Source organism: Stenella coeruleoalba (genome assembly GCF_951394435.1).
Source record: "Stenella coeruleoalba genome assembly, chromosome: 3".
NCBI classification, from domain to species: domain Eukaryota; kingdom Metazoa; phylum Chordata; class Mammalia; order Artiodactyla; family Delphinidae; genus Stenella; species Stenella coeruleoalba.
Window position 1 is genome coordinate 109,767,672 of NC_137148.1, and position 14,826 is coordinate 109,782,497.

At 43.6% G+C, this 14,826-nt stretch overlaps 1 protein-coding gene and 1 long non-coding RNA gene across 3 annotated transcripts in view; one reads left to right on the plus strand and one right to left on the minus strand.

Annotated features, from left to right (window-relative positions):
- Nucleotides 1-6,962, minus strand: part of KIF3A (kinesin family member 3A) — an 85,431-nt gene extending 78,469 nt beyond the window's left edge. For both annotated transcript variants that reach the window (XM_079917438.1, XM_079917437.1), the window contains exons 1-2: nt 6,824-6,962; nt 3,540-3,813 (exon numbers count right to left, since the gene is read on the minus strand). In XM_079917438.1, the coding sequence (XP_079773564.1) occupies nt 3,540-3,813; nt 6,824-6,829 (280 nt within the window). In that variant the 5' untranslated portion in view covers nt 6,830-6,962. The remainder of the gene's footprint in view (nt 1-3,539; nt 3,814-6,823) is intronic.
- Nucleotides 6,963-11,364: 4,402 nt separating this feature from the next.
- Nucleotides 11,365-14,383, plus strand: LOC307185148. Its single transcript, XR_013827891.1, has 4 exons — nt 11,365-11,556; nt 11,903-12,034; nt 12,613-12,687; nt 14,158-14,383. It is a non-coding gene; the product is annotated as an uncharacterized lncRNA (long non-coding RNA).
- Nucleotides 14,384-14,826: the final 443 nt, after the last annotated feature.

The following is a 14,826-nucleotide window of genomic DNA, read 5'->3' on the forward strand; positions in this document are numbered from 1 at the left end:
CTGAAAGTGAAATCAAGAAAACACTCCCATTTACCATTGCAACAAAAAGAATAAAATATCTAGGAATAAACCTACCTAAGGAGACAAAAGACCTGTATAAGACACTGATGAAAGAAATTAAAGTTGATACAAATAGATGGAGAGATACACCATGTTCTTGGAATGGAAGAATCAACATTGGGAAAATGACTACACTACCCAAAGCAATCTACAGATTCAATGCAATCCCTATCAAACTACCAATGGCATTTTTCACAGAACTAGAACAAAAAATTTCACAATTTGTGTGGAAACACAAAAGACCCCGAATAGACAAAGCAATCTTGAGAATGAAAAACGCAGCTGGAGGAATCAGGCTCCCTGACTTCAGACTATACTACAAAGCTACAGTAATCAAGACAGTATGGTACTGGCACAAAAACAGAATTATAGATCAATGGAACAGGATAGAAAGCCCAGAGATAAACCCATGCACATATGGTCACCTTATCTTTGATAAAGGCAGCAGGAATGTACAGTGGAGAAAGGACAGCGTCTTCAATAAGTGGTGCTGGGAAAACTGGACAGGTACATGTAAAAGTATGAGATTAGAACACTCCCTAACACCATAGACAAAAATAAGCTCAATATGGATTAAAGACCTAAATGTAAGGCCAGAAACTATCAAACTCTTAGAGGAAAACGTAGGCAGAACACTTTATGATATAAATCACAGCAGATCCTTTTTGATCCACCTCCTAGAGAAATGGAAATAAAAACAAAAATACACAAATGGGACCTAATGAAACTTAAAAGCTTTTGCACAGCAAAGGAAACCATAAACAAGACCAAAAGACAACCCTCAGAATGGGAGAAAATATTTGCAAATGAAGCAAATGATAAAGGATTAATCTCCAAAATTTACAAGCAGCTCATGCAGCTCAATAACATAAAAACAAACAACCCAATCAATAGACATTTCTCCAAAGAAGATATACAGATTGCCAACAAACACATGAAAGGATGCTCAACATCATTAATCATTAGAGAAATGCAAATCAAAACTACAATGAGATATCATCTCACACCGTTCAGAATGGCCATCATCAAAAAATCTACAAACAATAAATGCTGGAGAGGGTGTGGAGAAAAGGGAAACCTCTTGCACTGTTGGTGGGAATGTAAATTGATGCAGCCACTATGGAGAACAGTATGGAGGTTCCTTAAAAAACTACAAATAGAACTACCATACAACCCAGCAATCCCACTACTGGGCATATACCCTGAGAAAATCATAATTCAAAAAGAGTCATGTAACAAAATGTTCACTGCAGCTCTATTTACAATAGCCAGGACATGGAAGCAACCTAAGTGTCCATCAACAGATGAATAAAGAAGATGTGGCATATATATATACAATGGAATATTACTCAGCCATAAAAAGAAACGAACTTGAGTTATTTGTAGTGAGGTGGATGGACCTAGAGTGTGTCATACAGAGTGAAGTAAGCCAGAAAGAGAAAGACAAATACCGTATGCTAACACATATATATGGAATCTAAGGAAAAAAAAAAGTCATGAAGAACCTAGGGGTAAGACGGGAATAAAGACACAGACCTACTAGAGAATGGACTTGAGGATATGGGGAGGGAGAAGGGTAAGCTGTGACAAAGTGAGAGAGTGGCATGGACACATATACACTACCAAATGTAAAATAGATAGCTAGTGGGAAGCAGTCACATAGCACAGGGAGATCAGCTCAGTGCTTTGTGACCGCCTAGAGGGGTGGGATAGGGAGGGTGGCAGGGAGGGAGACATAAGAGGGAAGAGACATGGGAACATATGTGTATGTATAACTGATTCACTTTGTTATGAAGCAGAAACAAACACACCATTGTAAAGCAATTATACTCCACTATAGATGTAAAAAAAAAATTAAACTTCTAGATTTCTCAATCAAAAAAAGTAAAAAAACTAAAAAATAAAAGAATGAAATTAGAACACTACCTAACATCATACACAAAAATAAACTCCAAATGGATTAAAGACCTAAATGTAAGAACAGACACTATAGAACTTTTAGAGGAAAACATAGGAAAACCACTCTTTGACATAAACCACAGCAAGATCTTTTTGGACCCACTTCCTAGAGTAACAAATAAAAACAAAAATAAACTAATGGAACTTAATTAAACTTAAAAGCTTTTGCACAGCAAAGGAAACCATAAACAAGACAGAAAGACAACCCTCAGAATGGGAGAAAATATTTGCAAATGAAACGACAAATGATTAATCTCCAAAATATACCAACTGCTCATGGAGCTCAATATCAAGAAAACAAACAATCCAGTTAAAAAATGGGCAGAAGACCCAATAGACATTTCAACAAGGAAGACATACAGATGGCCAAGAGGCACATCAAAAGATGCTCAACATCACTAATTATTATGAAATGCAAATCAAATCTACAATGAGGTATCACCTCACGCCGGTCAGAATGGCCATTATCAAAAAAGGTAGAAACAATAAATGCTGGAAAGGGTGTGGTGAAAAGGGAACCCTCCTACACTGTTGGTGGGAATGTAAATTGATAAAACCACTATGGAAAACAGTATGGAGGTTCCTCAAAAAACTAAAAATAGAACTACCATATGACCCAGCAATCCCACTACTGGGCATATACCCTGAGAGAATCATAATTCAAGAAGATACATGGACCACAATGTTCAGTGCAGCACTATTTACAATATCCAGGACATGGAATCAACCTAAATGTCCATCGACCAATGAATGGAAAAAGACGATGTGGCACATATATACAATGGAATATTGCTCAGCTATAAAAAGAAACGAAACTGAGTTATTTGTAGTGAGGTGGATGGACCTAGAGTCTGTCATACAGAGTGAAGTAAGTTAGAAAAACAAATACAGTATGCTAATGCATATATATGGAATCTAAAAAAAAAAAAATGGTAGTGATGAACCTAGTTGCAGGGCAGGAATAAAGAGGTAGACATAGAGAATGGACTTGATGACATGGGGTGGGAGGGTGAAGCTGGGGCGAAGTGAGAGTGGCATCGACGTATATACACTACCGAATGTAAAACAGTTGGCTGGTACGAAGTAGCAGCACAGCACACGGAGATCAGCTCTGTGCTTGGCAATGACCTAGAGGGGTGAGGCAGGGAGGATGGGAGGGAGGCTCAAGAGGCAAGGGGGCTTCCCTAGTGGCGCAGTGGTTGAGAGTCCACCTGCCAATGCAGGGGACACAGGTTCATGCCCCGGTCCGGGAAGATCCCACATGCCGCGGAGCGGCTCGGCCCGTGAGCCATGGCCGCTGAGCCTGCGCGTCTGGAGCCTGTGCTCCGCAATGGGAGAGGTCACAACAGTGAGAGGCCCGCGTACTGGAAAAAAAAAAAAGAGGGAGGGGATCCAGGGACATGTGTATGTATATGGCAGATTCCCTTTCTTGTGCAACAGAAGCTAACACGGTATTGTGAAGCAATTATGCTCCAATAAAGATCTACTTTAAAAAAAAGTAAACTATATAAAGTACTCACCATTGTAGCCTTCAAGAACAGAATCAATAATAGGTCTGGCAGTTAAGTTATAAACATCTAGTTGTTTACTCTCTGGTCCAAAAACAGTATCAAAAGTAAACGTCTTTGGAGGTTCATTGGAAGAATCAGTCTTATGTACAGTGATAGTTCCCCTCATCTCATCCACACTGACAGCCTGCTTGTAGCACATTGATTTCTCTCTGTCATTGAGGGGCCGGCACCTAACCACCACCTTCACATTATCGCAGCTTTCTGGCTTCTCTGATTTATTGATCTGGTGGAGAAAATATTTACAAACAATGAAAAGAACATTTACTTTTACCTTCAACAGATTAAATTTAAATTTTGAAAAAGGCTACTTTGGCATCCTAGTGCCTTGCATACGTTAAGCACTTCATAAATAGTTGTTAAATGCAATTAAAGATCTTACAGATATATAGAAAAAGCTTATTTTAAAAGATATGAAAATAGTTTCTTTTACAATACAAATGAGGGGAGAGGAAACCTTATTTACATTTACAGTTAATGCTATTCAGGCAGAAAATGAGAGAGTATATTAGAGACTTGTCTTTCTGCACAAAGCCCCTGACTTGCTCTGAGTTTCCTGCCTGTAGGAAAACACGTGTGAATATGGTTAATAACTTTAATCTAGAATCTAGTAATAGGTCCTCTGCTCCCCCTGAGACTTTTAGTTTTATTAATATTTTCTACAATGCATTAGTAAAAAAATTTTTTATCAAATAATATATCCAGGGCTTCCCAGGTGGCACAGTGGTTAAGAATCTGCCTGCCAATGCAGGGGACACGGGTTCGAGCCCTGGTCCGGGAAGATCCTACATGCCAGGGAGCAACTAAGCCCGTGTGCTACAACTGAGCCTGTGCTCTAGAGCCTGAGAGCCACAACTACTAAAGCCCTCGAGCCTAGAGCCCGTGCTCCACAACAAGAGAAGCCACTGCAATGAGAAGCCTGCTCAACCCAACGAAGACCCAATGCAGCCAAAAAGTAAAAATAAATTAATTAAAAAAATAATAATATATCCTCATATAGTCTACTTTTTCTATAGAAGACAAGTGAAAGACAGAAAAGAAAGCCCAATGGCAGAAAAATGTTTTAGCTTGACTCTAACCTTATGAACATTTGTATATGTAAAGTTTCAAATTTTGAAATTTTATGATTAAGAATCTATATTAAAATACAATTATTAAAGTGAAGAAGTTCAACAGTTTGGTTGAACAGATATTAAATTCCTACTGTTTCAGATACTCTTCTAAGCATTAGAGAAACAAACGTGAGCCACTGTCATTGACAAGGAACAGATTATATCAATTCAACACACTTCTTTCCATCTCTACTTTCAGCACCTTATTCTAGGTCACCATTATCTCGCCCCGAATTATAAGAGACTCCTACCTGTACTACTGTATCTAATTAGGTTCCCCTATAGTCTGTTCTCTACTTGGCAGTCAGTTTCAACACAAATCTAATTATGTCACTCTCCTACTTAAAACTCTTCAATGGTTTCCCACAGATCCTGGGATGAAGATCGAAATCCTTCAGGGGGTGTGTAAGATCTGGTTTTATTTCACAAGCTTGGCTTTCTTAGCCACAGCCACACTGGCTTTCTTTTAGGCCTTTTCTTGTCACCATGATCCCTCTCACCACACTCCTTCCCAGGTGCTGTTCCTTATGCCTAGAACATCCCCCACCCTCCTCTTCACTTACCCTGCAGACCTCAGCTCAATAGCCCCTTCATCTGGGAAGACTTCCCTGATTAGGTCAAATCCTTGTATAGGCCCTGATAGCACCCTTCAATCTCCTTCTCCATCGGTTACAATTTTACCTTTTTTTTTTTTTTTGGCTCCTTATTTGATTAATGTCTGTGTCTCTATTTAACCCATAAGTTCCAAACTGGTAGTCAGTCAAGGGGCTGAATTCAGCCCACAAATGTCTTTTGCTTGGCTTATATTATTTAAAAATCTTTTGAATTAGTTGCTAAAAATTAAAACGAGCAATTTCACAAAAATAACAATTTCTAGATTCTCTTGGAAAAAACAGATGATCTGACATCTGTAGGTCAGCATTCCTACATGGCAACACTTAATTCACCAGAATCTATTTTTATCTATTGTATGCCACCCATCCACTTCATTCATTAATGTTAAGTGTCTTTGTCCCTGTATGTATGTATGGTTTTCACCTCCACCCTAGGAGGCAAGGGTCTCTCTTCTCAAGTTCAAGAACCTGGCTGGTTTTGCTCAATATTGTATCTCCAGTGCCTAGCATGGGGTTGGTGCCCAATAACTGTTGAATGAATTGATAAATAGAAAGCAACAAGTAACAAATATTAAGCACTTAATGCTAAAAGTCAAGCACTGTCCTTCAAGTCTCCTGTGCATTCTTATCTCATCCTGATAACCCCAGAAGGAAAAGTTTAATTACACAGGAACGAAGGGCCCAGAAAGATTAAATAATTATCCAAGGCTTTGCAACCAGTAAATAACCAGCCACTGCTCAAGTGTTCTTCATCACCCTATAATGGACTTACTACGCCTCCTTATTAGGTGCACGATAACAATCTGTGATAACCTACAAGACAAACATACCACCAGCCACCACTCACCCCCCTCACGTAAATAGCCGGCCGCAGCTCAACTGTTCTCCATGACCCTATATTGGACTTACGACGGCCCCTTATTAAATGCAAGTTAACAGTCTGTGAAACCCTACGAGACAAACATACCGCCACCCACCACTCACTCCCCTCACACACAAAGACACCTACGGGTTACATTCTGCACTGTAAGCTAGAGCGCTACAAGAGGAATGACAGCTCGAGTCAGCAGCCTGCGGTAGAGGCAGACTGCCCGTGCTTTGCTGCCTTCCAGAGCTTGGCTCCTCGGCGTAGAGACCCCACGGGGTGCGAGACATCAAAACCCGACCCTCCGCGGTTGCTCCTAGAGGCCCTACCCAGCGGACAGGGCTGGGAGCGAGAGCGCATCCTCTGGCACAGTGCCTTTATGTCAAGCAGCCCAGGCCTTGCGGGATGCAGCAGCAATGAAGACCGTAAGGCCTGCCGCGGGCCCCTCCCAGGGTCGGCTGGACCCCCCCAGTCCAGGGCCTACCGGCCTGGCTCCCCAACCGCTTCGCCCGCCCCGCACTGCCCTGCCCTGCCCCGCCCCACCCCGGCCTCCCGCCTGCTCTGCGCCTCCATGGTAACGGCCGCGCCACCCGGCCAGGCCGCAGGGATGAGGAGAAACCCCCGCGGCTGAGTGACCCTACTCACCGGCATCGTTGCTTCCTCCCGTGCTCGGCGGACGTCCCCACCCGGGGTGCAGTCCAATGACGCCGGGTTCGCAGGAGAGGCGGGTCAGAGATTATCGAAACACCGCCTGGGCGCTCCCGAGACTGCGGCTCCTCTGCCGAGAGCGCGCTGTGCGCAGGCGCACTCCGAGCTCGCCCCGCCCCATCCCCTTGCCCGAGGCGTCTTCGGTCTCTTGCATTGCGCCTGCGCCGAGACTTTCGGAGTCCGTCTCCTAGGACGCCAGACTGAGGCTGCGCGTGCGCAATGCCGCCATTCCACTTTGTTGGAAATCTGGCCTGCTTCTGGGCTGGAAGATCTGCCTACCACCGCGGCGGGGGGAGGAGGAGGCAATCCTAGACGGCAACGCCCATCTTCTAGCACTTGCAATACTCCGAATATTAAAAACAACGATAGCAATTGTACATTGTGTCCCCTTTGAAGAGCCAAAAACTTTACATACATTATTGCGCTTGATTGCCGACTTGTTTATCACCTGTCTCACCATTAGGTGAGGTCTTGAGGGACTTTGTCGGTATTCTCACAATTACCTCCAGAGCCTAGAATACGACCTGGCACAGAGTAAGTTTTCAATAAATATTCGTGAAAGAAAGAATGATCTATCCTCTTTCTTGTCCGAACCTGTCTCTGAACACCACTCTGCTTGGATGTGTAATAGATTTCAAGTTTATCGTGTCCAAATTGAAACGTTGATTCCCGCTTTCCGTCCCCTGGTAGTACCCACATCACCCCTGTCAAACATAAAATAAATAAGTAATTTAAAAGGCTAATCGCAATAAATGTAAGCTGAATTCTGACAATTTATCAGGTCAAAACCACAGTCTTTTTCTCTCATACTCAATACCCAATCTTTCTATAGAACTAGTTGTCTCTATCTTCAGAATAGAACCAGAATCCGACCACTTCTACCACCACCATCTCTCACCTGTGTTACTAAACAGCTCAGAACTGGTTTCCTTGCAGTTCATCCTTGCCATCCTAGTCTACTTTCAACACAGAAGCCAGAGGGCTGGTGTTAAAACATGAATCAAATACTGTCTTTTCTCCGTTCAAAACCTGCCAATGATTTCTCATCTCACAGAATAAAAGTCACAGGCCCTCTCCCAGTTTCCTGCAATGTTCTCTCTTACTCATTATTGCAAGCTATCCCCCTTGCACCAGCTCCACCTGGCCTCCTGGATTCATCTGACATTGCAGGCACGGTTTCCTGTTAGAATACAAGGGCTTTTATGCTTGCAGTAGGAGCTAATAAAGATACTTAGTGTCAGCATACTGTTTTAAGTGCTTTAATTCCTTTTTAAATTATTAATTCAATTTACATTATAACCTTTTGAAATAGGTACTATTAGTCATTTTAATAGAAAACAGGAGTAACTATTTCACAGATTTAAAAAACTGAAGCATAGAGCCATTAAGTAACTTGTCCAAGGTCATAGCTACCGGCAATGACAAAGCCCAGATCCAAATCCAGGCCCTGGAAAGCTCCCCCTGTAGATATCTGCTTGACTCCCTCACCTCCTTCAGAATATCTTTGTTCACACATCACCTTCTCCGTGAACCCTACCAATGATCCTTCTATTTAAAATTCCAACCTTCAGCCCCAGTCTTCTTATCTCCCCTCCCTACTTTATATTTCTTCGTAGTACTTATCACTCTCTGATATACTGTAAATATGATATCAGCTTTATTGATATAATCACACATCATACAATTCACCAATTTAAATTGTACAATTCAATGATTTTTACTATATACAGAGTTGTGCAACCATAACCACAATCAATTTTAAACATTTTCATCCCCCCAAAAAGAAACACTACACTCATAGCCATCATTCCTCCTTCCCCCCTGCAACATCCCAGCCCTAGGCAACCACCAATCTACTTTCTGTATCTATAGATTTGCCTATTTTGGACATTTCATATAAATGGAATTATATAATATGTGACCTTCTGTGAAATGACGTCTATCACTTAGAATAATGTTTTCAAGATTCATCCCTTTTGTAACACATATCAGTAATCCTTTACGTTTCATGGTTAAATAATGTTCCATTGTATGCATATACCACATTTTTATCTATTTGTCAATTGATGGACATTTGGGTTGTTTCCACTTTCTGGTACTATGGATAATGCTGCTACAAGTTTTTGTGTGAACGTTTCATTTCCCTTGAGTATATACTACAAGTGGAATTGATGGATCATTTGGTAACTCTAAATAACATTCTGAGGAACTGCCAAGTTGTTTTCCACAGTGACTGTACCACCAGCAATGTATGAGGTTTATAATTTCTCCACATCCTCACCAACACTTGCTTTTGTCTTACCTTTCTTATTACAGCCATCCTACTGGTATAAAATAGCACCTCATTGTGGTTTCTATTTGTACTTCCTTGATGACTAGTGATGTTGGACATCACTTCATGTGCTATTGACCATTTGAATATCTTCTTCAGAGAAATGTCTAGTCAATTCTTTGCCTTTTTCATCATCTTTTCATTATTAAGTTGTTCAGAATTCTTTATATATTCTAAATACAAGTCTCTTTTCAGATATATGATATACACATGCTTTCTATTATGTGTATTGTCTTTTTAATTTCTGGATGCTGTTCTGTGTACTCTTACATTTAGATCTATGATCTATTTTGAGTTATTTTTGTATATGATATGGTATAGAGATCCAGCTTCATTTTTCCACATGTGAGTGAATATTCATCTGTCCCACCACCATTTGCTGAAAAGACTGTTTTCCCCCCCACTGAATTATTGTGGCAACCTTGTCAAATATCAATTGGTCATAAATATGAGGGTTGTTTTCCAGACTCTCAATTCAATTCCATTGGTCTATATGTCTATCCAGTACTATACTGTCTTTTTTTTTTTTTTAGGATTGGGTATTTTATTTTTAATTTTATTTTATCTATTTATTTATTTGGCTGTGCTGGATCTTAGTTGCAGCATGCCGGATCTTTTAGTTGTGGCATGCAAACTCCTAGTTGCAGCATGTGAACTCTTAGTTGCGGTATGTGGGATCTAGTTCCCTGACCAGGGATCAAACCCAGGCTCCCTGCATTGGGAGCCCAGAGACTTAGCCACTGGACCACCAGGGAAGTCCCTATACTGTCTTTATTACTATAGGCTTGTAGTAAGTTTTGAAATCAGATACTGTGAAGCCTCCATCTTATTCTGCTTTTTCAAGATAGTTTTGGCCATTTTGAATTCCTTGCATGTTCATAGAAATGTTAGAAACACCTTGCCAATTTCTGCAAAAAAGACAGCTGGAAACTTAACAGGGATTATGTTCAATTTATAGATCAATTCAGGAAGTATTGCCATTTTAACAATTTAAATCTTCCAATTCATAAACACGGAATGTCTCCCCATGTATTATATTTAGGTCTTCTTTAATTTCTTTCCGTGATGTCTGTAGTTTTCAACATAGAAGTATGCCCCCAAGGGTAACCACTACCTTGACTCTAACATTATAGTTCCCTCCTTTATAGTTTGTATAAATGGAATCATACAGTATGAATTCTTTCTATCTGTCTCCCTACACTCAATATTGTTTGTGAGATTCTTCCTTATCGGGTATAGCAGTTCATTCTTTTTCAATGTGGTGTAGTATCCCATTGTGTGAATATACCACAATTTGTTTATCCGTGTTTATCCCATTCAACTGTTGATGGACATTTGGGTTGTATCCAGTTTGGGGCTATTACAAATAGTGTTGCTGTGAACATCATGTAGGTGTCTTCTGGTGCACACACATGCATTTCTGTTGGACATTTACTTAGGAGTGGATTTGCTGGGATTTCCATATATTCTACTCGTGTTTATTGTCTCTTTCCTGACTAGAATATAAGTTCCGCGTCTAGTTCTATCCACTGTTATGTCCCAGCGCCTAACGCATTGCAGGGCTTCAATAAATTACCTTCTCCAGGGTGGCGTGGTCACCAGCTGCTTCATCCCAGGCTAGGGACTCCGCTCGGGACTCTGCGCCTGTAGCGCGGGCTTTGGGTGGGGAAAGAGGCGCTCAGTGGAGGGACGTGGGGGTGGAGTAAGAGCCCGCCCCGCCCCGTCCCGTGGCAGCGCCAGCTGCAAGTCCCGGGCGCTGGGTTAGAAAAAGCCGGGCTAAGCCGGGACCCAGACCCGGGATCTGGCGTTGCCATGGCTTCCGGCGGGCGGCCAGCGCCGGAGACGTCCGCCTCGGAGATAAGATCCGTCCGGCGTCCAGGTGAGAGTCCGGACGAAAGTCTGGGCGAAACAGTCCTTCGCTGTCTTCTCCCGCCGCCTCCGCGGAACGTCTCTCTCCCCGCGGCGATACGGAGAAGTTTCCCGGAGGCTTGCCTGCGCGGAGCGGTCAGTCTCCCGGAGCCGTCGTGGACCAGACCCACGCGGGGGGCAATGCGGCCTCGGTCAGCTGCGCGCCCCGCCCCCGGCGCCGCTCTGGGGCCACCGCCCCCGCCGCCCCCGGTTCCCAGCCGGCCCGTGCTGGTGCCGAGCGACTGGGGAGGCGTCCTGGACGAGCGCCAGCTGGATGCCCACCTGACCCAGGCCCAGGGCCGCGAGGCGCGCCTGTGGCTGGGGGGCCGAATCCAGGTACCGGTTCCCGCGGGGGCCCCTCCCGAGAGCACGTTCATCCTCCTCACGCGCGCACGGGACGCGGCCGGGTTCCACCTGCACCCGCCATCAGGTGAGCCGCACCCTGGAGCACGCACCTTCCCCAGGTGCATCCCCCGCACGAGGCAAGAGTCGAGATTCGCCAGCTTGTCACTGAGACGGTGCTTCTCTAGTAGGTGTTTTGGAGGAGGGCTTGTTTGAGTTGGGGAACCCTGCTGAAGACCAAAAAACGGGCACAGGAAGGAGAGGGTCTGAATGGGGGAGGCGCTGGGTAAGAGAGGCCCCTTATCCGACAGCGATTTAAGGTGAAGAGGCTTCTTACAGCCCCTCTGGTCACCGTAAGCAGACTGTTCAGCCACTGATGGACCGAGACTGGCCACCAGCGACCGTCCCTCCTCTGCCCCACCTCCTTCTTCCAGCAGGTGGAGATTTGCGAAGCTTTCCAGGAAGTCGTGTTGGGGCTCCTGAGAGTTGAGAACATCTTTGACTTCTCCCAGACCACTTTTAACCTGGCTCTCACTATCTTCAGCCGCCTCATAGTTTCAGTAAAGGTAGGGAAGTCTATGAGGGATGGTGACAGATGTTGGGGGTGCAAACTGACCTCTATTTCCCATTGCTGCCTAAGAGGTGAGCCATCCCAGGTGCTCAGACTGAGCCTCATCAATTCAGTAAATGGCTCCAAGTGGTAGAACTGGAATTGGAACATCCTACCATCTGCCTGTCTGACTCTGTGTTGTGTGGCCATCAGGGGTCGGTCGACTTGGGGAGCGTGAGAGGACCTAGCTGGGAAAGGACTCCCTTTGTGATGAGGTGGGGTGTGCTCGTCTGGACCAGTACAATGCAGCCTGAGGTCAGGATGGGACCGTGTGCTCCCTGAGATGGTGCCATATTTCCCACCTCCAGTCAGTCCTCTAACAAAGGACTATTGACTAGTCATCTGTGGTTCTGAAACCAGGAGGTTTTTATGGGTCACATCTAAAAATGGGGGTCACTTCCTTGTGGATAAATACAATCAGTCTTAAAAAAAGTTAAAAAGGCAAAACTTAATTTCTTAAAAAAAAAAACCCACAGACGCTTTACAGTTTCTGGCATTCATATTCTGCTCATATGTGTTTCTTCCGTACTGCAGATAAAAAAGTGTTTACTCCATTGTGTTACAATTACTTCCTTGAGACTTGCTGCAAAAGTTAATGAAGAAGAGGAGGTATGCATCCCTGGAAGCTCATTCAGGGCTGCTTTTGAGGTATAGGGGTGTGTAACGCTGGAAACACTCAAGTTTCCTGAAAGGTCTGTGGCCTTGGGAATGGGCATTTTGGAAAAGTCATACCTTCCAGGACTTCTGCTGTCCCTTCCTTAGGCTTGTCAGACTTTGGGACCCCACAAATGGGTAATTAGAACAGCAGAATTGTCCTGGCCCAGCAAACCCAGAGGTCTGACTTCCTAGCAGATATAATCTTGCCTCATTGGTTGATGCCACATGTCACCTCCCATTAAGCAGAAGAAAAAGGCCTCCCAAACCATATGGCCTAATGACCACCCCCAGAAACTACATCTAAGAAAGCTGCTTGAGACTTAAGGACTTGGCTGTGTCAAAGAAACTGGTGTTCAGGGACTCTGGGACCCTTCTCCAAGAGGGGCAGGAGGGCCATGTGCAGTGGGTGGAAGAGAAGCCCCCATAAGTGCTTCAGGCTTGCTTGAACTTCTCAGTTTCACTGTGGCTTCTGTTCAGAAGATCCTCTCCCAATATCCTTCCCAGACCTCCCTTCCTTCCTCCCTCCCCCCAACCTCTCCCCCTTTGGGGGATAGTGGAACCACTGCCATTTCTACAAGGTCTCCCTTGGCTGATCTCAGCGTCCATGGGGGCAGAAAAAGTCACTTGTGTGTCCAGTTCCAAACCTTCAATAAAATTTATTTTAACCCTGTTTATGATTATATAATTCGTGCCCCCAAAGATGCTTTTGTCCAACTAAAAATCAAGTAAATAACCCTTAAAAGAAATATTTCTAGAGGTTATAGTAGTAATACTACTATACAGTTATATAGTAATACTTTGTTTAACTAAAAAAGTAGGACCAAGTCTTCAGTGCACTTGGTACTTGCATGTTTACTCATAGACAAGCCTTATTAGTTTCTCTGGGGAAAAGTCATAGTTTTTCCAGAACTGAACTGCCTTCAATAAGGGCGGAAAGGAATGTGTTTGCAGCTATGGTGCTGCCAAAACCATGGGAGGTTTTATCAATGAGTCTGTCTGACGCAGACCAGGAAGCTCAAAGGCATACTCCTCTCTATGACAAGGAATCATGGTAAGGATTGGGAACAGGGAATGGGTAGAGCCCACAGCTGGAAAGCTTTGAGTGCGTTGTTACAGCTGAATGGGGGAGACGGCACAGCCCCAGCCTCCAAAGCACCTTCAGGTATGAGCTGGAGTGCAGTTGGGGATCAAGACCTGTTGGCAGCAGGTGACCATGTGACATTCACTACATATTGTCACAATACCTGGGGACTTGACAGATAGCCAAGATCGGGTTTGGTTTTCCTTTCAGAAGCATTTTCTGTGGTGGGTCAGTGGAAGACAACTCTACTAGGGTCATGGATGCCCAGTCCCCAGGGATAAGAAAACAAAAGCTACCATGACATGGTGTAGGGCTTTGGCCTCTTTATTTTCTTTTTACAGTTAATTCCACGCATAAAAGACTTCATAAAGCACTATGGCTCTGGCTATTCCCCGAATGAGCTGCTGAGGATGGAGCTGGCTATTTTGGACAAACTTCACTGGGATCTCTACAGTGGGACACCGCTGGACTTCTTGACCATAGTAAGTACGAGTCTACCCTGGACTCACTGTGCCTTTAGAACAGCTGTTCACAACATAGGATGGCAAAGCACACGTCCTTGCATATGCAGCACAGTGAGGTGACCCACAAGGCTCACAACATACGGAAGAGTGAAATGTTGTCTTAAATCCAACACAGTTCCACCAGACTCCCACTTCTAAAGGACATTAAATTAACTTTACAAAGATATTTAGATGGCACTATTGTGGTGAGTTTCTCTTTTAAATACACACTGCAAAAATATTTAACTTTCCGTTCTATGAATACTGTACATAAAAATCTGTCTGCTTTTGCTACACTTTACACACATTCACTTAGCTGTCTTTATTCACCTACACACAGTCCTTATAGAGGCTTTAGACCATATTGATCTGGCACTTAAAAATGTCGTATTCGTTTATATTTGTTTTAGTTAGAGAATGATGGTCACCCTTTAGAATATGATTCTGTTAGTAAGGCAAAATTATGCAATGTGGAAATGTCATGGGGTTTTGGTCTGTTATGAAGCA